We start from the raw sequence: 26,763 nt of genomic DNA on the forward strand, positions 1-26,763 counted from the left end.
TCTCTTAGATTTTCCTCATTCTTAAAACAATTATTTTTTCCTTTTTAAAAATTTTGTTTGTCTGCCTGGGTTATTTAGGGAAGACTATCTTCAAGATCAGAAATTTGTTCTTTTGCTTGTTCTAGCCTGCTGCTTAAGCTCTTGGTTGTGTTTTTTATTTCTTTGAGTGAATCTTTCAATTCCATGAGTTCTGTTACTTTCTTTTTTAAGGTATTGATCTCTTTGTAAATTTCCTCCTTCAATTCCTGGATTTTTTTTCTTGTTTCACTAAGTTGTCTAACTGAGTCTTCTCATATCTCAGTGAGTTTCCTTAAGATTGTTGTTTGAAATTCCTTTTCAGTCATTTTGAGCATTTCCTTCTCCATAGGGCCTAATATTTGAGAATTACTGTATTTTTTAAATGGTATCATATATTCTTGGGTTTTTGTATTTCTAGTATCTCTACATTGATATCTGGTCATCTGGTAGAGCATTTGCTTCTTCTGTTACTCTGCAGTGGGCTTTGAGGACAGAGATGTCCTCTTCTTTTTCTGGTCTCTGCTGGTGACTCTCTTTGTGTCAGTGCAGTCAAGTGTCTGGCAGACCACCTGCATGGTGGCTGTAGCTACTGCTGTGGTGTTGAGCCACTTTTGCATCAGCTGTAGCACTGGTGGTAGCTATGGAGGGCTACCCACACAGAAATTTTTGTCATGCTCATTGCCTACTTCTTGGCAGGGGATGCTGCCATTGGCTCCTGTCTAGAACACCAGGCATGCTCTACTGCTTGCCTGCTTCCAGGTGGAGGGGACGGCTGTCCTCCAATCCTGCTTAGGCCCCTAGGTGTGCTCTGCTGCTTGCCTGCTTCTGGGCCAAAGTCAGTTACTTTAGATAAGTCATACTGACCTCTCTCAATTGAATAATCTAAAATTGGTTGTTATCAATAAGAAAAAGTAGAGCTATTCTCTGGGAACTGAATGGAATCCAGCTACAGGCAAAATTGCCCCATAGGTGATGATTATATATAGTGGTATTTTTTCTTTTTCTTTTTTTTTTTTCTTTTGCTGCTAAGTCTCCTCCATTATGTTGCTAACCTATATCATGTATTTCATACTACCAACAATATTATGTACCATTCAAGACAACTTTTATAGTTTGCTCCATAATAATACTAGGAGATACTAATTACTGATATTCTGTTAGATTAAGTGGTGAAACATCATGCCAGAAATGGCGCAGAATAGCTTTAAGACTTGGAAACAATAAAATAGCTTTGAAAATAAATTTGAAAGGACATGGAACTACCATAATTTTTCTTATGAATTAAGATTGCTTGACACAGTTTCAGCTTGTGGGGTCACTTTTATGGTCCTGCAGTACTGAATAAAGTAAGGAATGCCAGCATAATATCTATGATGAATGGATTGCTTCATATGTGCCAAATGCTGCTTTAAGTGCCTTATGACACTGGAACATCTTCTGTGTCACTCTGCCCATTTTAAATATAAGCAAAAGGAAGCAAAAGAGGTTAAATAATATGCCAATAAGTAATTGCCAGTAAATGTTAGAGCTGGGATTTGATACCAACCTATATAAACCCAGGACCAGGCTGTAGGATGCTACGCTGGCTTCCTCTTGTAATTGCTAACACCCCTAGGACATCAATTATGCACCAGACTTTGTGATGCTCAAGTTAAATGAGTAGTTGGGGATGATGATTATACCACAGTAATCTTGGAAGATAGAGACTATTAAGTTCCATGCCACAGATGAAAGAAATTAAGGCTTAGAGAAGTTAGATAACATGTCCAAGGTCTCATAGGAAATTGTGGAGTCACTGCAGACGAAGGGTGTAGGTGTATCAAGCATAGAGACTTGATATCTTTTGTTGAATGAGTATGTTCAGTGAGGGGACTTTTAAGTCCTATTCTATATACTTTTCTCAGAATTTGGTCATTTACTCCCTAAACTTATTAATCTGTATCTGTCAGCAAAGTTTGCCCATTCCAGAGAGCCAAACTCCCTTCCTTACTGACGAAAAGAGATGTTAACTGACTGGCCACCTAACGAGGTAATAATGTTTGATGATTGCTTACTGTGCTCTTTTCCAAGATAACATATTTATATTTTAAAAAGAGACCTCAACTACTTCATAAAAAAAGAGAGAGAGAGAGAGAAGAAGCATATTTCTGGGATTCGAAACCACACCACAAATTAAATTCAGTAAATACTAATCGAGGATAAACTGAGCACAAAACATTGGTTATTCTGTCTTAAGAGAGAGAGAGAGAGAAGAAGCATATTTCTGGGATTCGAAACCACACCACAGATTAAATTCAGTAAATACTAATCGAGGATAAACTGAGCACAAAACATTGGTTATTCTGTCTTCACAAAGGCTGACTTCTTGTCTTTTAGAGCAGGCACACCACAATTACACTGAAGCACTCATCGGTGCAGGGTCGCCCCAGCCCAGAAGCCTCCTCCTGAAGGCAACCTTCTGCCTATGCCAGTTTAAAGAGAGTGCTCCCTTCTTTGCAGCCCAAAGAATTTCTCCTCTACAGCTCTTGTTTCAGATTTAACCTATACTTCTTTGCTTTGTCTCTTCACTTGTTTTCCTTGATACATGATGAGGTAGCCACTGTATAATAGAGCTTAGACTGGTTTCAATGACCCAGATGTAAACAAACACAAGTTCATCCGCTGACTTCTCTGTAGAGCAAGGAACCCATGAGGGGTGCCGCAGCCCTCACCGTCATCAGTGTTAGGTAACAGCATTAGGTAATTTATATCATCATTCTTCTGGATTTGGCTAAAATGGTCGCATTTCTTTCCTTCTTTCTCCATCCCATTCCAGAGGGTACTAAATCATAAATTATCCCCATAAATTATAATTTACATTTGACTGCTTGTATTAGGAAAAATGGTAATAATAATAACAGTGGCTCAAATAAAACCAAAGTTTATTTTAGTCCCTGATGTTAGGTAGTCGAGGCTTGTTATCTCAGCTCCAGGTATCGTTACTGACCCAGAATTTTTTTCTAGATTTATAGTCATTTCTCAGTACCCCTGGGGGATTAGTTCCAGGACTTCAGAAGGATGCTTAAGGTGCTGATATAAAATGGCATAGGACTTGCATATAACATATGCACATCATCCTTTGTAATTTAAATCATTTCTAGATTTTTATAATAGCAAAGACAATGCAAATGCTATGTAAATTGCTATTATATTGTGTTGTATAGAGAATAATGACCAAGAAAAAAAAGTCTGTACATGTTCAGTACAGACACAATTTTTTTCAAATATTTTTTATCCACAGTAGGTTCAATCTGCAGATGCTGGAATCCACAGATACGGAGGGCCTAGGAGCTCCAGCCATCACCCCTATGTTACAGGCAGAAGAGGGCAAGGAGGGTGAAAGGCAAAGGGGTACATACTTGTTAAGTGGGGCCATTTGGAAAACCCTAGAGACTTCTGCTTGTGACCCATTGTCCTATACAATGTCACATGGCCTTTCTTAACCTAATAGAGGCTAGGAAATGTACTGGCTTTAACTGGAAACATTGCTACCTCAAAAACAAAAATAGCAAACAAACAAACAAACAAAAAACCCCACTGAATTGAATTCAGAAGACAAGAAAGGATATCAATTATTTTATAGGCTGTAAACAGCCTCTGGCTTGACTCTTTTCTGATGAACTTGCTTCTCTATACCTCCTTTCACTTAAACAATTGCCCAGTTTCCTCTCTAGATACAGGTTTTTATCAGTGAATCAGACTCCCTGGGTTCAGCATTCAATTCTTCCACTTATTAGCAATGTATCCTTAGACAACTTATATGGTATCGTTGAGATCTTGGTTTCCTTATCTATAAAATGGACATGAATATAGTGCCTGCATATGGTAGATTAAAGACGGCAGCAATCTTTAGCACGCCTTGCATAGAGGCAGGTTCTATTTCCCTTCCCCTTAAGTATGAGCTGACTTGTGACTGCTTCCTTCCATGAAACCTGTTGGAAAGATGAACTGCCATTTCTAGGACTTGCCTTCAAGAGGGCTGGCACCTTCTGCCTGATAGAGAGACCATGTGGAGAGTCCCTAAGACTGAATGGAGAAGGACAAGGGACAACTGTGTTCAGCCTTCCAGATGCCCCTGCCCAGGAACCAATCCATTTAGACACTCCAGGCTGGCCCAGATCCTGGCCAAATATCACCAAATCAGTTAATTACAATGAGCTGAACACCCAACCCAGACTCTGCTCAAATTCCTAACTCGCAAAGTGGTGAGATATTGTAAAATGGATGTTGGCTTAAGCTACTAAATTATGGGGTGGTTTAATACACAGCAGTGGATACTCAGAATTCTACCTCACATGTTTGTTGTGAGCATGAAGGTAAGGCTTTTGGCTTATTACCTGGCATATGGCAAATACTCAACAATATTTATCTTCTGATCTCATACACCTGTGGAAGGATAATCCCTAATCAATGTGGATCTCTACCATGTACTATAATAAGGAAGGTAAAGCTCTTAGCTTATTACCTGGTATATGGCAAATACTCAACAATATTTACCTTCTGATCTCATACACCTGTGGAAGGATAATCCCTAATCAATGTGGATCTCTACCATGTACTTACTCATCAGCCCAGAACTAAGTCTGTTCTTACTAGCCTTCAGCTAATGTATTACTCCAATTCAGCCTTTTTATTACCCCTTCTCTCTTCATACACTAATTTATTGTCTCTCTAAGACTGTAAGCTCTGTGAAGAGCTTTTTATGCCTTATATGCCTTTTATTAAAGGCTCTATGGCATAGTAGAATAAATATGATCTTTGGAGTCAGGCAAATCTGGCTTTGCATACCAGGTCAGACAATTAGTGAATAGACAGGTGACTATTGTAGTGTGAATTCCCTCTGAAGCAGAACCCAAGGCAGGCATTATAGTGCGAGTAGTTGACTTGGGAAGAAAGCATTAGCAGGGTGGTGGAGAAGATAAGAATGGAAAGGAAATGTAATGGGTGCATTGCCAAACCAATCAGCACTGTGGGTAACAAGAACTAATCTCACTAGAAAAACTCTAGGAGCCAGTGAGAAACACACACATCAGATTTACCCCAACTGATGGCGAGGGAGCTGGGATATTAATATGCTAGCTCACGTTATAATGGGCTGAGGTTACTCCCAACAGACATTAAAACCCTGACACTTCTGGTTTGTCATGCAAACAGGCAAAGCACACTTCAGTGGCCAGAGGAAGGCCTCAGCAAAATTTCCAGTGCTGGAAGGTGTAAATGAACGGGCATTGAAATGGCAAAGGCAAGGGAATAGCGTAGAGTATTGACAGCATCTGCTGGAGTAAACATGGACAAGTTACTGAGCCTTCATTTCCTCATTTCTTAAATCGAGATAAAAATAGCAATACAAAGAGTTATTAAGCTGAACTCTACTACTTTTTCTCTAAAATTTTTATTTATCATTAGCATATTCATTCTTACAAATCATGATATTTCTTTATGTCCTTTGTATGACCTGTCACTTCCAAAACCCCCTCCCTCCCCCATCTCTAGTATCCTTAGGTTTGTTCTCTCCTTCTGAAAGTTCAACTTATTGTTGTCGTCTTTTCTCTCTTTCCTTCATTCCTTCTTTCTTCCCTCTCTCCCTCCCTTCCTTCCTAGCAGCCAATTATGAATGAGAACGTGGTATTTCTGTTTCTTGTTCTGGCTTATTTCACTTGACATAATTTTCTCCAGACTCATACATGTTGTTGCAAATGGCAAAAATTTTTTTTTAATTGCTGAGTAGTATCCCACTGAGTATATATACTACATTTTCTTTATCCAGTCATCTGTCAATGGACGATTAAGTTGATTCCATATTTTGGCTATTGTAAATAGAGCTACAATGAACATGGGAGTGCAGGTATCCCTTCCACATGATGATTTCCATTCCTCTGGATATATCTTCAGCAGTAGGATTGCTGGATTATATGGTAGCTCTATCTGTAGTTGTTTGAGAAACCTCTATACTGTTCTCTGTAATGGCTGTGCTAAGTTACAATCCCACAAACAGTGCAGAAGAGTTACTCTTTCCCACATCCTTGGCAGAATTTATCATTCTCAGTCTTTTTAATAATGGCCCGTCTAATTGGGGTGAGATGATATCTCAATGTGGTTTTAATTTGCATTTCTCTGATGACTAATGATGCTGAGCATTTTTTCACATGTCTGTTGGTCATTTCTATGTCTTCCTTTGAAAAATATCTTTCATCTCCTTTACCCATTTTTTAATTGAATTATTTGTTTTTTTTACCATATAGTTGTTTGAGTTCTTTGTGTATTCTGAATATTAAACCCTTATCAGATGTATAGTTTGCAAATATTTTCTACCATTCAATAGATTGTGTTTCCACCGTGTTGATGGCTTCTTTTGCTGTGCAGAAGGTTTTTAGTTTGATATAATCTCATTTATTTATTTTTTTCTTTTGTTGCTTGTGCTCTTGGGGTCTTGTTCATAAAGTCTTTGTCCAGTTGTATTACCTGGAGTGTTTCCCCTATATTTTTCTTTAGTAATTTTATGGTTTCAGGTCTTATATTTAAGTCTTTAATCCATTTTTAGTTGATTTTAGTAGATGTTGAGAGGTACATGCCCAGTTTCGTTTTTCTGCATATGGATGTCCAATTTCCCCAGCACCATTTATTGAAGAGGCAATCTTTTCCCCAATGTATGTTCTTGCTGCCTTTGTCAAAGAGCAGTTGGCTGTAAGTATGTGGGTTGATTCCTGGGTTTTCTCTTCTATTCCATTGATCAGAGTGTCTGTTTTTATGCCAGTACCACACTGTTTTGCTTACAATAGCTTTGCAACATAATTTCAAGATGGGTAGTGTTATGCCTCTGGCTTTATTTTAGGATTGCTTTGGCTATTTGGGGTCTTCTGTTGCTCCATATGAATGTTTGGATTGCTTTTCGTATTTCTGTGAAGAATGGCATTGGTATTTTGATGGGGATTGCATTGAATCTGTAGATTGCTTTGGGTGGAATGGACATTTTCATGATGTTAATTCTTCCCATCCAAGAGCATGGTATGTCTTTCCACTTTTTTGTGTCTTCTTTAATTGTTCTGTAGTGTTTTGTAGTTCTCACTGTAGAGATCTTTCACCTCCTTGGTTAATTGATAACTTAGGTATTTTATTTTTTTGGCAACTATTGTAAATGGGCTTGCTTTCTTGATTTCATTTTCGAATACTCCCAAAATCCTACCCCTGTGGAATTTAGATATTGGTGAAGAGAGCTGAGGAAATAGCTAAGGTGCAATAAAGGGTGGTTGACTAAAACTCAGCAATTCTACTAAAAAATAACAATACATAACTCTCTTTAAAATATTTATCCACAGCATCTTAGAAACAGCAGAGATAACAGTGGAAATAATTCTGTCCTTATTTAAATCACTCGAATACTGTAATAAAAGCTAATATATATACCAAGCAGGAGGAAAAATCTTATGTGAAGTTACGAAAATAGAAACAAAAAGCCTTCACTACTATTTCTATCATAGCAATTAACGACATTAGCAATGGCATATAAGAATATTTGCATTTTAGTTTAGTCAATAAACACCAGCCAGATCACAAAGAACAGTTGAATAAGTACCGACAAAAATACTTCATACTACAACAAAAAACGTAAAACTATAGCTTAGAAAAGAGCTCTCCAGGAAAAGACAAAGGAAACTTCTGTATTTAAGAATTCCATCTCTTTTCTAATTAAAACCATCCATGACTTCCCATTATGTTTCAGATATGATGAAACAAACAATCTTGGCTTTTCAGGACCTGGACCTGTCTGTGTATCCCATTCCACCTCCACTGCCTTCATGGAACCCGGCTATGCAGAACCAGGCATTACACAGGGACTCCCCACGCCAGGGAGTAAAGGTATAAAAGAAAGAGACCTGGAATGCATGGAATTTCTCATCTGCCAAGTTTTCTTTCCAGCCTCAATTTCACACAAACTCCTTCTTCCATTTCCATGTTCAAATTTTCTGTCTGTAACTGCCTCCATATAGTGTCTAAATATTAAGCAGCCACTATGCACTAAGCAGTGTGTAAAAACATACAATACATACATACACACATTGTAGAGAAAGATCTCTACAATGAGAACTACAAAATACTACAGACACAATTAAAGAAGACACGAAAAAATGGAAAGACATACCTACTACACACATTATTATTTAACCATCAAAACAACCCCAGTAGGTAGGTAGTAATGATGAGTTCTGGTCTTCAGACAAGAAAACTGAGATCAGATAAACTGAGGAACTTGCTGGGGTTTCTGCTAACCATGGCTGAGACAAACTTCAGGCTCTGTTTGTCCAACATCACAGCGTGTGCTCTCACCATTGCACTCTCCTGCCCTCATAACCCAGGCAAACTTCAGTGCTTACTGCTCAGATGTGTTCCCAGCTGATGCTTAACAAATAAACAGCTCCTTCCAGAAGCAGCAGTGTGGAATGGTAGAGAGACAATATTTGAAATACGGCTAACTGCATTAGAAAAGAGTGTAATTTATCACTCAGTGTCTGGGAAAGCCCTGGATGGAAGGAGTTTTTATATGACTTATGACAACTGAAGATGTTTGTCCATGAGCTGAAGTAAGACATTGAGAATCACAGGGTAACTGTTGAAATTTTGAATTCAGTGTTCTTCAAGGTTACTGACATGTCAAAATGCAAACTGCAATTGCTAGTAACTTAGATGTGACTCAGAATTCTAGAGCTTTGAGGAGCAGAGTTCAAGGAAACAAATATGTTTAGGATCTCAATTATAGATGAGGGAATCAATTTTTCTGTTAGACATCCAGATGACTAGGAGCCGTTTCAGAACTGGAATTCTCCCTGTATTAGTCAGGGTTCTCCAGAAAAACTGAACCAATAAGATGAGATTAGATACACAGATAGATAGATAGATAGATGATAGATAGATAGATAGATAGATAGATAGATAGAAAGCAAGATAAATTGGCTCACATGGATAGACAAAAGCTATGCTACAGAACCAAAAATAACCAAAAAACCTAGATGACAACACATGGAGATTAAAAAGTCCCTGAATCTGCATTAGGCAAGCTGGAGACTGGGAGAGCTGATGGAATAAATTCCAATTCAAAAGCCAGCAAGCTGTAGATTCAAGAAGAGCCAATGTTTAAGTTTGAGTCCAAAGGCAGAAAAATACCAATGTCCCAGTTCAAGCAGTCAGGCAAGAGGAGTTCCCAGTTATTCAGCCTTTTGTTGTATTTAGGCCTTCGACTGACTGGACGAGGCCCACCCATGCTGGAGAAGGCAATCTCCTTTACTCAGTCTACTGATTCAAATGTTAATTTTATCCAGAAACGCCCTCACAGGCACACCCAGAATAACCTTAGGTCTTATGGCCCTGCCAAACTGACACATAAAATTAACCATCACATCCATTTCTTACATAGGTCAACAAATTTTGTAGGCTTTCCTGATTCCAATTTTCTCCTCCCTAACCTTCAAGTGAATTCTTATTAAGTATCAAAGCTTTACAATAAGTCAATCACAGGAATACAAGGTAGATATAAATGGCATATAAGAAAACTTTTTGGCCCCAGAAAATGTATCACTATGATTGTCTGAAAGAATCAGATATATCTGATAAAGTACCGAGCAGTCTTCAGGCACAGATTTCTCTACAGAGCACAATGGTGAATGGGAAGTCCTAAATAGATGTCCTGAGTCCTGTTCCATATCTCAGCTCTTGGGACATCCCTTTTATTCCCATCTTTAAAGCCCTTGGCATGGCCACAACCTTGAGTGCCAAATTCCTTCAACTTGCCACCCCTAAAGTGAAAATAAGAGTTTACATAATTCAAATCACTAGAGTATATAAACTCAAAATTTTTGTCCAAAAGGTTTCAGGATTCTCAAAGCAACCACACTGCAGAGTCCAGATTCCAATGGAAGTTAGTGGTGTGTGACTCCAAATTCCATATTCGTTCAATTATGTCAAGAAAAAGAAAAAAGATGAAAAGTGACAAGGATGTCCACACACAGACATAATGATGTATTTTATGAGAGAATGAGAGTCACTGACAGTGAAGTGGCTGGGCAGGTGTTTGCAGTGGGTGGAATCAATAAAAGGAGCACTTCCTTGGGAAACCCAGGATGTGTGGTCAGTACATGCACAGGTGTAAGGTACAAAGGTAAGGAGTCCTGCTGCCCAGTGAGTAGGCAGCTTGGAATTCCAGAGGCTAAAAATGTAAAATAAAATATGCATACTACTGTTTATATGTAATTATTAAACATGAGTTGATATTTTAATTGGGAATATTATAAAGCTCATATTCTTTTTCAGCAGCTATTGAAAAGTACCTTTGCTGTAGCCCAGAAATTCATCTATTTGGGTCAACAAAATTGGCTTTCAATTTCCTTTTTTAAAAAATAGTATTAAATATGACTTTGGGGTTGACTTTGCCATTAGAATTTTCAAAGTCAAAGTTTATAAAATGTCCATATATCACAAAATTATGCAGTGCTCAACACTAGAATATAAAAGATCATCTGGCACTCCCTGACATTTCAAAGAGGGTGAATTTGCAGCTGAGAGGTGTTAAATAGCTGCTCACTGTCACAAAGCTCTGTGATCGCCTCCAATCCTACTACTTGTCTGCAGTCTTTTTGCTAACAAAATCTCTTTGAACCACATATTAGCGAATGACCTTGGAATGTTACTCAGTGACTGTTTTTATCCTAATTATTTGATATTTGAGGTTTAGTAGGGTAAAGTTTGGCAGTATGGTTGTCTGCTCAGGGATACACAAAGGTAGTGCATTTGGATAAACGCAACAAGGGGTCATCTTTGAAGATCTCTTTGTATTGACAAGGAATGGGGTGGGAGTGTGGGGAACACAGGTTACAATACATGATCTTCTGGATTGACTGCACTTGGTTAACCCTTGAGTGTTGATGGCTTTCCAAAGGCAACAATTCCTCTCCTGCAAATACACCTAAGAGTTGAAAATAGGTATTCAAATAAATACACATACACCCATGGTCACAGCAGCCTATTTACAATAGTGAAAAGAGGGAAACAACCAAGCGTCCATCAAAGAACAAATAGATTAAACAAATAAACATACAAAAAAACTGGTATATGTATATAGTATAATATTATTCAGCCATAAAAAGGACTGTAGTACTGATACAAGTTGCAATATTATAAACCTCAAAACTATGCTAAGCAAAATAAGTCAGACACAAAAGGTCACAAATTGTATGGTTCCTTTTATATAAAATATCCTCAATTGTTCAATCAATAGAGACAGAAAGCAAATTAATAGTTGCCAAGGGCTGAGAGCAGGGGGAATGGGAATTGACCGTTTAATGGGTACAGTGTATCCTTTACAGGTGAAGAAAATGTTTTGGAGCTAGACAGAAGCAATGATTGCATAACATTGTGAATGCACTAAATGCCACCAAATTGTATACTTTAAAATGGTCGATTTTATGTTATGTGAATTTCACGTGAATAAAAAAATAAAAATTAAGGGAGAGTGGTGTAATGGTTAATTGATGTGTCAAATTGTCTAGGTTACAGCCCCCCAGTTATTCAATCAACACTAATTCAGGTGTTGCTATGTAGATATTTTGTAAATGTGAAATTATCCTGGATAAATTGGATGTTTAGGTTTGATTCAATCAATTGCAAGGCCTTAAGATCAGACTGGCTCTTCAGGCTTCCCAGAAGAAGAAGCAATTCCACTTGTGGGAAGCAGCTTCTGCCCATGCCTGACAGTTCCAGCCTGCACCTCCTGATGGCCTGCCCTATGGATTTCAGACAACATACCCAGCCTCATGGGAACCAGTTCTTTTCAATAACTGTCAACATATTTCACCAATTGGTTCTGCTTCTCTGGTTGAAGCCTGACTGGCACAGGTGCGTTCTAAATTTAGGAGATTTGGCATCTAAGTCTTTTTGTTTTCTCTCAGCCAACTCTGTAGCAATCCTCTCACAAGGATAGTAATTTTAGAAAAAGGGAAAATAGTTCTGTTTAGGGATTTTTTTTTTTTTTTTTTTTTTTTTTTTTTTTTTTTTTTTTTTTTTTGGTGGCTGGACAGTACAGGATCCAAAATCATGATCTTGGTGTTATACCTACATGCTCTAACTAACTGAACTAACTAGCCAGCCTAAACAATGCACTCTCAAATACCCATACTTCTTGGAGAAATGAATAAATAAGTCTATGAGGCTGTGGGCCTATGACAGGCAGGTGAGGGAAATGCCCACAGCTCAGGCAAGGATGTTCATTTCACTGAAAAATGGGAAGTAAATGAACTTTTGCCCAGCAGATATTGAGACTGACCAGGTCTATTTTCCAGCATGATTGTCAGAAGCTCTCCTCTAAGCAAAAGATTGGAAAGTCTGCCTAGGAAATCTGCCTGTCCCAAGAAGAATGGCCTAGAGGTAGAGACTTTGGAGATTTTCCAATTAAAGGCCCAGCTCTATTCTTCAGGGTAGTTCCCAGTCAATGCATGGTATCTACCCCATTCTGAAACATGAGCAAACTACTGAGGATCATCAGAAATAGTGAGGAAAGCCTCTAATGGAAATGAGGTATCAAATGACAGAACTGAGAAAAAGCAACTTGAGAAAGGTGACTATGCACAGATAAACAAAACAGAGACAGACACACACAGGCATATATATGCAACCACGCATGCATACACCTACATGCATGCATGCACATGGGGACATACAAGTATATGCATGTGCACACACATAGGCATACACATATATACACATGGGCATGCATGCACATGTATGCACAAGCATAAACACCACACACAGATATGAATGTACACATACACACGTGTGTGCACACAGGCATATATATGCAGTTGTGCGAACACGGCCATGCATGTACATATAAATGCAAACATTCACACACAGTAGAACATATGTGCATGCACACATACACACAGGATATTAATATACTCAGAGTGATAAGAAAATATAATAAACCTTGAAATCCCATATTAATTTCTAAAAGCCTAGCCTAGTGACCCCTGTGTTTCAACTTTCACTCATATCTTGGGAGAAACACTCCACCACACACATGACCAAGGTCCCCAGCTCCTGCAATATGCAAAGGTAACTTCCACAGGTCCCAAGATAATGTGAGCTCTTGTTAGATTGGATGATAAACACAAGACTTCTTGTTCTGAGATCTAGAGCAGCTGATGGGATCTGCATTTGACAGTTGTGTATTTGCATGGCCCCTGTCTAATGGAGAGACACTGCTGCTCTGCATAAGCTAGAAATGGTGTGTCACTCTTCATAGAGAAGGGCTGGGCCCTCCACCAGGATCAGAACAGGCACAGCATCCTGGTTACAGATGGTTTTGTTTTTAATTTCTCCTTTCTCTAGCCTTTAAATGCCCTTAGAATATAATTCCTATGTCTTAAAGATCAATTGTTGTATAATTACTGATTATGCACAATTTTGGGTTCCCACCCAGACCACTGGATTTTTAAGGGCAGAAACAACCTCACACCCGTGTCCTGTCATCTCAACACCTGGCTGCTGTGTGCCACAGCCTGGCATGGACTCAGTGAATGCTGGTCAGTAGGCTGATTGGTTCATGCTCACTCCTTCCCCAGCCTCACCTGGGCGAACACATTGCACACCTGCAGGGACAGTGGTTGCTAGATTTAGCTGTGATTGTGAAAAGCATGAGACTCAGTTGATCATCTGGTATTCAAAGCCCTGAGTCCAGTTCCATTAAACTATTCAAAACCCTTAAACTGAGTGTGGCTTAGGGTGACCAACCATCCCGCCTTGCTCAGTACTGTTTCATTTTAGCCTTCCAAATTCTGCATCCCTGAAAATCCCTCAGTCTTGGGCAGACCAGAGTGGTTAATCACCCTAGTATGGATTATAAAATCAGGAATACAAACACAGGAATTTACCTCCTGAATTGAAAACAGGTATTCTCTCTGTAATGCACTAATCAAGAGAACCGTATTGTAAAACACATATGGAGCACAGACAGAGCACAAAGGCCTGGGCTTCGAGGTAAGAATGATAAGAATATGGCAACAAAAAGTTACTGCCTTCAAAGAACACAATTTTCCCTGGGGAGGCAGATACATGAATAGGTAAGAAATATAAGTCAGGGAATTGTGAGCAAATCCGAGGTGGAGAGACGTATATCACATGTAGCTATGGATAATATGGAAATCGTCACTGTGAAGGTTCCAGACTGAACTCTCCCCATCTAAATCTGATTCCTGTCCTTGGGAGGGATTTTTCAAATGCAGGAACAGCTGAGCAGGCCTGGAGATCTGGCTTAAAGTAGGAGGGTGAAGTATCAGCTTTAAAATCCACTGTAATAGGTGCCCCAAGTTAGGAAACGTGGGCTGAGGCCAGACCAGAATTGTTTGAGTTGCCTCTGCAACCACTGGTCAAAGCTACAGCTCCTTCCCCTTCCTCTTGTCCCCTCCATTCCTGTACTCCTTACACTTCCACCCACCTACCCAGTGAGCTACCCAAATCTTCTAGTTCTTATTTCACAACTTTCACCTGCACCTGCTCCCCAGTTCCCTTGCTATCCCACTGGTGCAGACTCTTGTTCTTTCTTACCTGAATGATTAACTTAGCATAAATGCCACACCAGTCTCTCTCCTCCATCCTACTTGTGATCCACAAGAGAGACTTCCAACAGCAGCTGACATGTCAGCCATGACAGTCCCTTCAATACCTTCTCCTGTTTATACAACAGAATCTGGACTTGTCTGCATAGCCTTGAATGTTCTCTGTAATATCCTCCCAATTTAACTTTCCCATTTTCCTTGTGTCTCTCTACTCCCCTGCATGTACCAGACCCTCTGAAGATGGCCTGTATACTTTTCCTAGCATGCTATCTTTGTCTTTCTGTTTTATCTTATTTGGTTCACACCATTTCCCCTTCACAGAATGTACTCTATTTATTGAGACCAAACCTGTGCTTTAAGGCTAGGGCCAGGGGTCTCCCCCATAACATTATTCTGGGTCACTCCATCCAGAAATGGTCTCCTCTCTTATGAATACTAAGCATACTTGATCTGTATCGCACTTATCAAAACTACTCAGATTGTAATTATTAAATAAGTGTCATCTCCATAGATGTGTTTTATCACTTTAGGAACAAAGAATTGTAGACTATAGCTCTTTAAAGTTTTTTACTTTCACTTATTACCTTGTATGTCTTGTCTTGTCTTGAGAGGTATACATTGAATGAAGTACCTAGGAAGTAATTTTCCTAATTCCAAAAATTTATATAATGTCTATCTTTTAAAAAAGGCATGCCCCATGCAAAGATTACACTCTATGAAAGCATTTTGAAAAAGGTGAAGGAATGAATGGGAAAGAGAAGGCACATAACCAAGTCTTTGGGTGATCAGAGTAGGCAGCAGTTTATTTTAAGGGAAGGTACTCAAAACAGAAATTTCCTAGGTAGAATGATTTACTTATTTATTCTCCCCTCTGAAAAGCAGGCAATGCAACTCTTTATTGAGCAAAAGGTAGAAATCTTTGGAATATTAGTCACAAGACCCTAGCTCAGACACTGATCACTGGCAATAATAATTGTGAAAATGAAAAAGAAAAATTCAGAGATTCAGGTCAAATATCTCAGCAGTGGATTAATGACATAAAATCACTTCTAAGTGGCAAAGAGTTTCAAGCTGTTTTAAACTGTAAAACTTAATTTGTCATTAACGGCATCCTACAAAATAAAATCCCAGTAGACTAAATGAGTAACTAGTGGCCACACAACCTTCCTTGAACCTCAACTCCTCTTCCTCCCACATAGGAAAGTATCTAGAATTCTAATCTGCACCTGCTCCACTTGGTCCTTTCAGCTTCTGACCATTTAGGTGCTTCCATTCTCACCAGGCTTGGGAGAGGGCCCTACAATGCTGTGCAGGGAGTTCATTATTCTCAGCGCGGATCCTCTTCACTTCATTACCTTGTCAACACTGACATTTACAACACTGGCCCAGATTTCCCAGGCAAAGGGCAAACAAATCAATAGCAGTGCCATTGGCAAGGAAGAAGACCAAAGAAAATCAATAGCCCGTGTGGTTTTATGATGTCATTAACGACAGCTGCTGTTTTCAAATACCACTAGGTGAAAGACACTTTACACGCATTATCTCTGATCTTCCTAACAAATCAATAAAACACAGTATTACTACTCCTACTTCACAGATGAGGAAACCGAGACTCAGAGAGGTGAAAATAGCAGTGACAGAGCTAGAAAGTGACCTTTATAGGGTTTGAATTGAGAACCAACTGATTCCAAACTCATTCATTTTCCACCTAAGTGCCATGCACCATTATGAGAAAAAACACTGTATGGGGAGCTTGGGGATCCTCATCCAAGACCTAGAGGCAGCTAATTGCATGCCAATGAATGTAAGATATGGGGAACTTGTGGGTTCCTTCAGCTCTAACATTTGTACATTTCATTCACATATATATTTTCCTTTATTAAACATAATTGAACACTTAATATATGCCTGCCAGTATGGTAACAAGGAGGGTAAAACTATAAATAATACTCAGGACTTGTCTTTGGAACCTCATACTTACCCCAAGCTGAGAAGAGGAGAGGGATGGAGGTGGTTCTGGCATCTTTAAAAATCTGCTAGATACCATGATTTGAACCTTGGTTGCCACCAAGTATCACAAGGTTATAGCCCATGAGAGGCAGCTTTACCTCCAAGAACATAAGACTAAATAATGTCAAGTAGGTTTGTTCTGATTTAACTCTTTTAAGATGGTTTTATCAGACATTAAATATTGTCTATACCCCCCACCTCCACTATTCCAGATCATCAGCTGGAGTCAAGGCCACACATGGCCCCACCCAGTCATTCCCCCACAGCAGGAGGGAAGAGTGAAATTCAAGCTTTGTTCTGCAGCCTTCTTCTCTCCTCCCTATGGAACACCTTTAGCTCTGGAAGGTGTTTAGAGTCCCACGCCCTTTTCAAAAGGAAAGGAGCTGGGTTGGATGAGGTGGCTTTGTTATTATTATTATTACATCATTGCAAGCCTTTATTGAGCTTTTATTATATGTCTGGCATTATGCTAGTCACATCATCACATTATCACCTAATTTTCCAAGTAACAGTGTTATAATAACATATACCTGCATTCTAATTGAGAAAACTGAAGTGCAGGGAATTAAGTAATGTATCTAAGTCACACTGGTCATTGATGGGGATAAGATCTGAACCCAGGGCTGATTCCAAAGCTTGACTTATGTGAAATGCGCTATACCCCCTCCATGATTAAAGTCTCACTCACTCTATGTTCTGCTTTTAAGCCAACCAGGTCTGAAGAGACAAGCCTTTGATGCAGGAGCCTTCAGCAGAAAAAGAGCATGTGCTTTGTCTGAAACTACTCATATTACTCTTAAAAAACAAAATGTGGCAGGATTGATTGGGAGTGTGGAATCCAGATTTACAGTGTCTGACCTTAAATGCCAGATCTATCACTTACTAGTTTTGTGACATTGGGCTAGTCACTTAACCTTTGTGACTCAACTTTCTCATCTATAAAAATAAAAATAATAATAATATCTATCTCCCTGGGCTGCTGTGGAAAAAATTGAATTAACATTAGAAAAGAGCTTAGACCTGGCCCACAACAGTATATTCAATTATAATGTTAATAGTAACTACTAATTTTATTATAGTATTTTTTGCTATGAATATACTATTGTTAGTATTATCATTTGGTTACAGTGAGGAAAGACAGGTACTTAGTATAGCCTACAAGAGATACTCCAAAACCTTGAAAAACTTTAATACTCCTGACCTCACCTGTTCACTTTCCTTTGGAAGAAGTAAATTTTAAGGTAAGCAGGCTCTTTAGATCAGGGACCATTTGTTTTTCTTGTTTACAAGGCATAGCACATTGCAAGGCCCATAGTAATGTTCAATAGATTTTGTTTGAAGATAGCTAATTTGAACTTTTTATCAATAATAGTCATGCCATGTGGCTTCTGGTGACCACACAAAACATCCTTTTCTAACAGAGCCTGGCAAAGATGTGTAAAGTCTGGCACTTTCTTGAAGCCCACTGCTCTTAGAAATAGATTAGTAATGGCTCCTCCCATCTGAGGACAGTCTGTATTTGGCAACAAAATATCTTCAATACCTTTGCTTCATTCATTTTTTACTTACTAGTATAGACACAGCAGACAAATGATGATATCAAACAACTAACTCAAGGCCGTGCTGTCCAAGGAGTGGTTTTGCTCTTACAAAAAACAGACAACTTATACAGAGAAGCACAGAGCACAAAGCGGGCCTCAGCTTCCATCAGAAAGTGATTCATTTAAGATACAGAAATAAAATTGCATTTTAAATCAGAAGATAACACACATTACTGTTGCATGAGGAGAAACTAAATCATCTATTAAATTTTTTCATGGAAAACAGTAACAAAAATCCTATATGACCCAGTTGTAATTCAATGCTGATTATCTAAAGAGTAGAAAAATACAAGACTTATATTTAGGAAGTTGGGGTAATTACTAAAATCTGACACTTCAAGATGCTTTAAAACACATCATTCAGTTCATGATACAGAAGGTCAGATTAGATCAATAGATCTGAAATCTTTTACTGCTCAGAGAAACAGTGTCATTGAGAGTCATCTGGACATGATGTAAGAAACTTACACACAATATTAGAATTTGAGTCAGGAAGGATCTTATTTACTAAATAATTACATAGGACCATAAACAAAGTGAAATATTGTTTAAGAAACCTATGCATTTAAAATGAAATTATTTTTTACAGTAGTCACTTGAGAAGCTTTAAACTTATTCCAAAGAAGGTGACATGCATTTCTTAAAAGAGCATCTTTCAACTATTATTTTTTCTGTTGCAACATATCTGGATTATTGATGTATACAAGCAAAATCCATTCCCCAAATTATGCACAATTCCTAGCCTTCTCTCTTGATTAAATGAGACAAAGCAAAATACAGATGAGAGAAGTGGAAGTATTATTAGATCATCATTGATTTTTTTCCCCCTCACAGTCCACCTCATTCTCTGGCAAGAGCAGCTCAACTTCCTTTTGAGAAATAACCTTTCCCATGGGTTAACACTGAGCTGACACCTTTAGCCTCTCCAGAGCCACAGTCATACAGTGTGTTCCAACCACCTGGACATTAAAATAATCTGGGATTGTCAGTGGCAAAGATAGGTCTTCAGAAATTCAATCCTAGAATGTTTATTTGGAACTTTTAAAAATAAGAGGCTTTCTTTCCACATGGGAAGCAGAACTGGTATTTAAGCCTGGAATTGCTGATTTCACCTTTGCTGCCACTGAAATTCTGCCTGAGTATGAAGCCCCACAAAGAGATAAGCAGAGTTGAATGTGGAGTGAGAAACAGACAGAGAGAATTACAAAGACTGAATCATGACATTTGACCTTCTGAATCCAGCTGTACCTGAAACACATTCCACACCTTAAACCCTCCATCATCAACAACCATTATATTCTCTTTTGTTGTTGTTGTTTTAGCTGGTATGATATAACCTTGAAACAGAGCTAATTGATAGCGAGTCACACTAACTTCTTCACGACTTGCCATAGATCAGAAATGCCCCTTCACAACACATCTGAGTGCCTCTTTGGATGTTACCATTACAGTCATCTTTCCAGACACATTAAAGCAATCAGTTCTCCTTCATGTTTCCACAGTCTTTAGAAATCAAAAACAACAACAACGATAACAAAAAAAAATGAAGTTAACATTTATTGAGTGTGTGCTAAAAAGTGTCTCATGAAATCCTTACATAGCTTTATGAATTAAACAAATTAAGTGTTACCATCCTCATTTTACCAATGAGCAACTACAAACAGATTATGCAAATTGACCATGGCCACACAACGGTTAAATGTAGGAGTGATATAAACGTGTGGCATTTTGTCTCCCCAAAAGCTAAGCATGATTCACTCTAGAATTTTGCTTCCCAGCTTAATACTGACTGCACCAGATTTGAACCAAAAGAAGGGCCTAACTGTGTAAAAAATCAGAAAGAAATTAGAGTACAGCCTTCCAAAATGAACACTTTGAAGTACACACCTCTCATTTATATGCATAAATTCTGCTGTGTTTTCTAAAAATGGCAGTCATAGCTTCCCCTCTGCAAGATGCTTGGGAAGAGATTTAACATAAAAGCAGCCAGAATATTCATTCAAGGAAACTGTGATGTTGCAGAAGACAGTAGGCTTGAAGGTCAAACCTCAGAGATTGAGGAGAATCAAAGAACCCTGTTCTATAGACACAATCAGAACTCACTTTGGTTTAACAGGCCAAAAGAATATGCAAGTGCTCACAGATAGCCCTGCAATTTACAGATTAGTTGTAAATTTTATGCAATTTAAGAAGGAATTCTCAAAAACTTTCTTTCTGGCTTCTTAGGGCCAAGTGAACTTTTATAGCTACATGGGCAAACAGCTATCAGAACAGAAGAATAATGTTTCTGCCAGGTGTGAGCTTTGGCTTATCAAGCTGACAAGTAGGCAGGAAATCAATAAAGACTGGCTGCATAAACAGAGAATGCTATCAGCATGCCCTGAGTGCAAATCTCATTTTAATGTCTATTCAGAATTTGGTAGCTACAGTTTAATAGCAGTGCTACAATTCTTCCCATCTAAACTTTAACATGTTTCCATATTTTAAAAAGTTACTACTTTCTAAACCTGAAGACCAGTAAGAAGTCTCCTCTCAGGAAAACATTAATTCTATAATTCTTAATTCCATCAAAAAAAGTAGATTTATTTTACAATAAAATGATACATTTTAGCAAAGTAAAGAAGAGAAACTCAAGATCAGAAAAAATAAAACCAAAATAAAAAAGTCACAATTTCTCTTAGGTTTTGAGCTTTTCAAATTTCTAAATCTGTCTCACTGTCCATGCTCTTATGACAGGATCAAGTTAGATAAAGACTTACAAACACACAGATAATTCACACAGATAATTGTTTGAATCTAAGGAATACACATCTATGCTTTCAAATGAAAAAGTGATTTTCCAGAAAAAGATGATCTTGTGCAAATGGATGAATTCCCTAAATATGCTCTCTTATTTTTTTGCATTTTTTTTTCAGTGTTACTTTCTCTTAAAACCACTGGTGTGATAGGCCACAACCAAGTAATCCCCCTTGAAATTCAGGAATATCAGTAAACCAAAAATTAACTTAGCAATACCCATGACTTGTCATAAATGAGCACAGACATTCAGAGAACCAACACTGTAGTTTTAATGTAGGTGATTATATCTGCTATTTTCATGGGGCTAGTCTGGTACTTCACAGGAAACTTCAGGAAAGAAACTGTTATATTCATCATAGTATCGATAGCGCTATGGCAACTATACAATATGTCCTAAATCACTATCCTCTAGAATAGTGAATCGATCCTTTCTCTTACAAAAAGAAAATGAACAAACTTGCTTATGCTTCATAATGGAATGCTACTGATGGTACTAAAGAAAACTGAGATACTAAATTTACTATACATTTTTCCCTTAGTATCTACTATGATAAATATTTGCAAATCTTTATTTTATAGTTGGAAATGTCATATAAAGTAATCTATTCTAAAATTGTGGAGTATGGTTGCATTTTTCGTTAATTTCACTTATCTATTTCTGCACCATCTCTTCTGTTTTTCTCCATCCCTACTCTACTCTCTTTCTGATGCAAGGGATTTGACTCTCTTCTTGCCAAAGGGTCCCTAGAACTAGTGGTCCTCCTTAATAATAACATGATGTTTCTATTGTCTCCCCTTACCTGCAGCTATAGACCTTTCATAGACCAGAAGTGTTGAGGTTAATCATATCTGTCTAACAGCTGTGTGAATGGGAAGGAAGCTCAGTAGGTACTGAGCACCCTTAGAAAAATAAAGAAATTTTAATGTGTATCCTTCTTCAAACTTAACCCAGTTCTTTCCTACCTGATAATCACAGAGCATCAGAAGCAAAATGACAAGGTATCTCTTGCTTTAAAGTTTCACTCTATCAGTCTTATTGTTGGTTTAATTCAAAAAGGTAAAGGGTTATAGAAATGCCATACACAGTGTCAAGATTCATGGAGGGATTTATTTTTTTATTTTTATTTTTATTTTTATTTTTTTTTTCCTTTTTGTCTTTTTTCATGTCTGGCAATGGATCGCACCCCTCAGTGTCGCGCCCGTACCAGACCGGGACCGGCAACAGGATCGCAACCCTCAGTGTCGCGCCCGTACCAGACCGGGACCGGCAACAGGATCGCAACCCTCAGTGCTGCGCCCGCACTTCGATCAGCCAGTGAGCGGGAACCGGTCTATATGTGGGATCCGAACCCTCGGTGGGAGCGCCACCGCGATCCCAAGCGGCGCACTGTAGCAGTGCGCCACCGGGCTGGCCCTATTTATTTTTTTTAAATAGGAGGTTGTTATTTGAGTTTCCATTACACAAAGCAGGTGACATGAAAAAGGGTTGGGCTCTAAGGTCAGAAAGCCTAAATTACCTCTCTTCTGAAGGTTCTTTTTATTTGTTTGAAATGAGGATCCAAAATATATCTAGGTAAGATAGGACAATATTAGACTAGATAGTCTAAAAAGTAATTCTGCTTTATTAAAACTGACAAACATATTTATAATATCTTACTGAGTTTCAGGAAGCAAAGAGAAATCCTAAATTGGGGGAGTTTTTTTTTTTTTTTTTTTTGGGAGGGAAGGTAAAACAAAGACAGTGAGTCATGAAACAATATTAGGGTTGCATTGGGGGAAATAACTGGATTATTTTGAAAAATAATGAGAATTTCAAGCCTTGATCTCTTGCAAAGTGAAGATATTGAATCTGAGACTTATATATTAAGATTTAATGAAAAGTAGACCAGAAAAAAAATCACCTAATATCACAAGGAAAAGTCAGAAATCTTGTCTGCCTCTGATGTGGCTCTGACTTAAAAACAAACAAAGAAACAAAATGAACAAAACAAAACAATTAATAAAAGTAATTACAAAATTATATATTATGATATTGATAGTAAAATTTCTGCTGAGACTTTAACTTAATCTCACTCAGGTCAGGAGCTCAAATCTATACATGTCTTCTGTTCAGAAAACAAAGTGAGAAACTGAAATTCTCCTAAACTGGTAGCACCTCCTGGCACCTTGCAGAAGTAAACACAAATCTTACCTGGAGGAAAGCTTCACAGTTTTTGATCTTTGGGGTTCCCACAAATATAAACCAAATCATACTTCAACCAAATATGAATGCCATGTGTGTTTGTGCATTTCCACCTCCCACCACCACACACAAACACACACACACACACACTCACACGGAAACAAGCTACCATAGGAAAGAGTTGAGAAACAGCAAGTATCTGATTTGGATTCCCACAAACTTCAGATACTGGAATTATCAGAGACAAAATACTTAATGACTATTAATGGAATGCTTAAAAACATGAAAAGATAGAGACAAAAAAATAATAAAGAAAAGGGACAACAGACTATTTTAATTAATTAATAGGCATGTTTGAAAAATAACAATATATTACGTTTAGAAATAAAAGACATAATTAATGAAAAATAACCTACTCAATGGGATTAAGCATAAATAAAGAGAATTAGTGAACTGAGGATAAAACCAAGTAAATTGCCCAGAATACAAAATGTTTTAACAAAGAGTAAACATTATTATAAAAAGAGGGTAAGAGATATGAGGATAGAAAAGAAGTCTAAGATTTAGCTAATTCAGATCTAAACAAATTCAATAGATAATAAGGAAGAAGCAAGATTTGATATGTTGAGAATTTTAAAAGACTAACAGAGATATGTAAATAATCCATTTTAACTAGATACTTGATACATATGAACTAATGAATAGATACAGGAGGCATAAAAACATGAAGTAAGACACTTTAAAAAGAAATCTACAACCAGACACATGATAATAAAACTGCAAAACATCAAAGAAAAAGAAATGACTTTAAAAGTATCTTGTGAATGGTGAAGGTGGGGGTGGTCAGAGCACTTTTAAAAGCAAACTTTTTGACATCACCCACTGAAGCCAGAGGACAAGAGCACAGTGATGTGCCAGTGAATGTTTGAATCTGGCTCTTCAGCAGGAGAGGGTGAGGGAGCCCTGACTTGTAGCATTTCTGACACCCACTGTGTAGACAATCCTAATATGGCTGATGTCAAGCTACCATTATGACATGGGGAATGCAGAGTTGGAGTACTGCTCTTACGGCAGGGCCGGATGGCTTCATCACACCTCTGAATAATCTCTTAATGTCTCAGGTGAAATATCCTCCAATACTGAATTGTATGCCCAGTAAAATTATATTCCATAATTAAAGGTAAAATGAAGACCTTTTCTTAGATAAGGAGTTTACAACCAAGAGACTCTTACACAGAAAAAAAAAATGCAAAAGGATTTAGTTCAGAAAGAAGGAAATCAAATCTGGCAGAAAGCAGAAAGGTCTGAGATAAAGGTCTGAGATAATGAGGAAGAAATAAACTACTGGCTATACTAATAAATCAAAATAAGCAGTATCTACAGAAAATAGCAATGATTATTACTAGGATGCAAATGGAATCAGAAATAAACAAAATTAAATCCAGAAGTCAGTTATTGTTGACTGGTTCATTCAATGGCCATTTGGGAACTAAAATTGACATTTTCTAGACACTACTACAACTAGGTTTCTGGATTCACGTTATGTTCTGGAAACTGTACACCGTTCATGAATCTAGAAGGCTGTAGTGAAACAGGAGTCATTTTCCTGCCTTTTCAGCTCTTTCTACTAGCAAGGAAAGTCATGGTAGCAGATCATTCTCTGCAGTCATTTTTAGAGACTTTCTCCTGCCTCTTGTGAATTGACATGCAGTACTGGGGCCGCTGTGGCTTCTGGATCCTTGTTTAGTATCAGTGGGCAATAGCTCCTCATTAATCGGTTTGTGATTTCTTGGGGAGTCATTTCAAAAGGCTCTAACAAGAACCCACACCATAAGTGCTGCAACAATTTTGTAAGCAACTAACACCGTGTATTAGATTTATTCCTGCCTAAAACACCTGGAATTATTAATGTTTTCTGTACTGTGCTGTGATTTAGAGAGTAAGAAAGAACATGATAGAATTACAGGAAAAACTGGACAAATAGAAAACAAGGTGGGAGAAACAAGTCTAAACCATACAACAACCCCAGAATGAAAAAGGAACTACATTCACAATTTGAAAAACAGAGATGGCCAGATTGGATATAAAAATCAAAATTCAGCTGTATTTTCTCCAGATCATACATAAGGCTTAAGGAAAAGGAAAGATTATAAGAAGAATGAGAAAAGATAGACCAGGCAAATACGACAGTACTTCAAAAAGTTCCTGAAAAATTGAATTAGAAGATAATATGACTGCTTCCATGAACATTTTGAAGATCCCTTGTACTGAGCTAAGCAAACTGTACTAGCTTTAACTGATAATAAGAAAAATAGATTTAAGCACTAAAAGACATTATTAGAGTTAAAAATTGCTTTGGTATGATAAAATGTTCAATTCATTAATAACATACAAAAATTTCAACCTTGCATGCAAGTAATAAACACCCTCATCATGTATAAGGCAACAATTCATAGAACACCCACTAGAAAAAAGAAACCCCACTATTACATTAGGAGATTACAATCTCCTTTCAATTGTTGATGAGTTATTGGGTTGTTCAAATTTTTAATTTCTTTACTTAATTTCCTTAAGTAAAAGTTATGTGAATGTAAGTAAAATATTTTTAAAAAATAATTACAAATTAATAGAAAATAATTATTTTACTTACTTCTATATTTTACAAACTTCTATAAAGTCAATATAAATGCCGCACATATATCTTAGTATTTCCTGTGTCAGAAATCTTGGTTTCAGATCTTGGATATTATGGGATGAAAAGATCCCAGATTTGAATCAATAAACATCCCAATAGAAGTCATTTATTCATTTATTTTAACAAAGCCCATTGGAAAGGTATGAACCAGAACAACATACCTGTGACTTTGCCCAGGGTGAGTGACCTTATAACCTGGAACTCAGCTACTGGGGAGAAATTATAACTGAGTATGAGTTGTTGGTCCATCTGCACAAAAACAGGAAACAAAGGCACATCAGCAGAGGTCTTCAGGTAAAGGACATAAAACTCTCCCATCTGGAAATAGCTTGAAACTGCACACAGAGAAAAGACCCCTCTCTGGGATTTTCTCTCAAGAGAGATTAGAAATGTCTCCTTAATTTTCCCACAGAACATCGAAAATACCCCTTTCTTTCTTCTTTGTGAAATAAGGGCTTTTGTACAAGCATTCTCTCCCTGGGAAATTCCATACAGCTTTTGAGAGGTATTTATCTTCACACTGAGATTTTCTTGCTAAATTCTTTGCTACCAAGAAGCAAACAAATGAAACCTGCTCAGGAACTTGCTGAGCAGAATGAACATTAAATGGGAAGCAGGCACTCTTTTCCTATTTCTTCCCCCTTCTCCCCTGTTGTCCTTAGGGCCACCACTGCCCCTGTTGCTCCTTCATTCTGATCTGGTCTCATTCAGGTGTGGCTGAGGACTTTCCTGAGCAAGGTCTGCAGTTGGACAAAACATTTGGCAGCAGATTCAGGACTAATATCTAATCCTCCCATCTACCCCAGTCATGACTTTCCT

The 26,763-nt window shown here is 37.9% G+C and overlaps 1 protein-coding gene across 1 annotated transcript in view; it reads right to left on the minus strand.

Moving 5' to 3' along the window:
• Positions 1-26,763, minus strand: part of LOC103594322 (contactin-associated protein-like 5) — a 113,754-nt gene that overhangs the window by 19,630 nt on the left and 67,361 nt on the right. The window contains exon 4 of the mRNA XM_008577539.1: positions 26,106-26,193. Coding sequence (XP_008575761.1) covers positions 26,106-26,193 — 88 coding nt within the window. The remainder of the gene's footprint in view (positions 1-26,105; positions 26,194-26,763) is intronic.

The sequence above is a fragment of the Galeopterus variegatus genome, unplaced genomic scaffold (genome assembly GCF_000696425.1).
Source record: "Galeopterus variegatus unplaced genomic scaffold, G_variegatus-3.0.2 Scaffold1530, whole genome shotgun sequence".
NCBI classification, from domain to species: domain Eukaryota; kingdom Metazoa; phylum Chordata; class Mammalia; order Dermoptera; family Cynocephalidae; genus Galeopterus; species Galeopterus variegatus.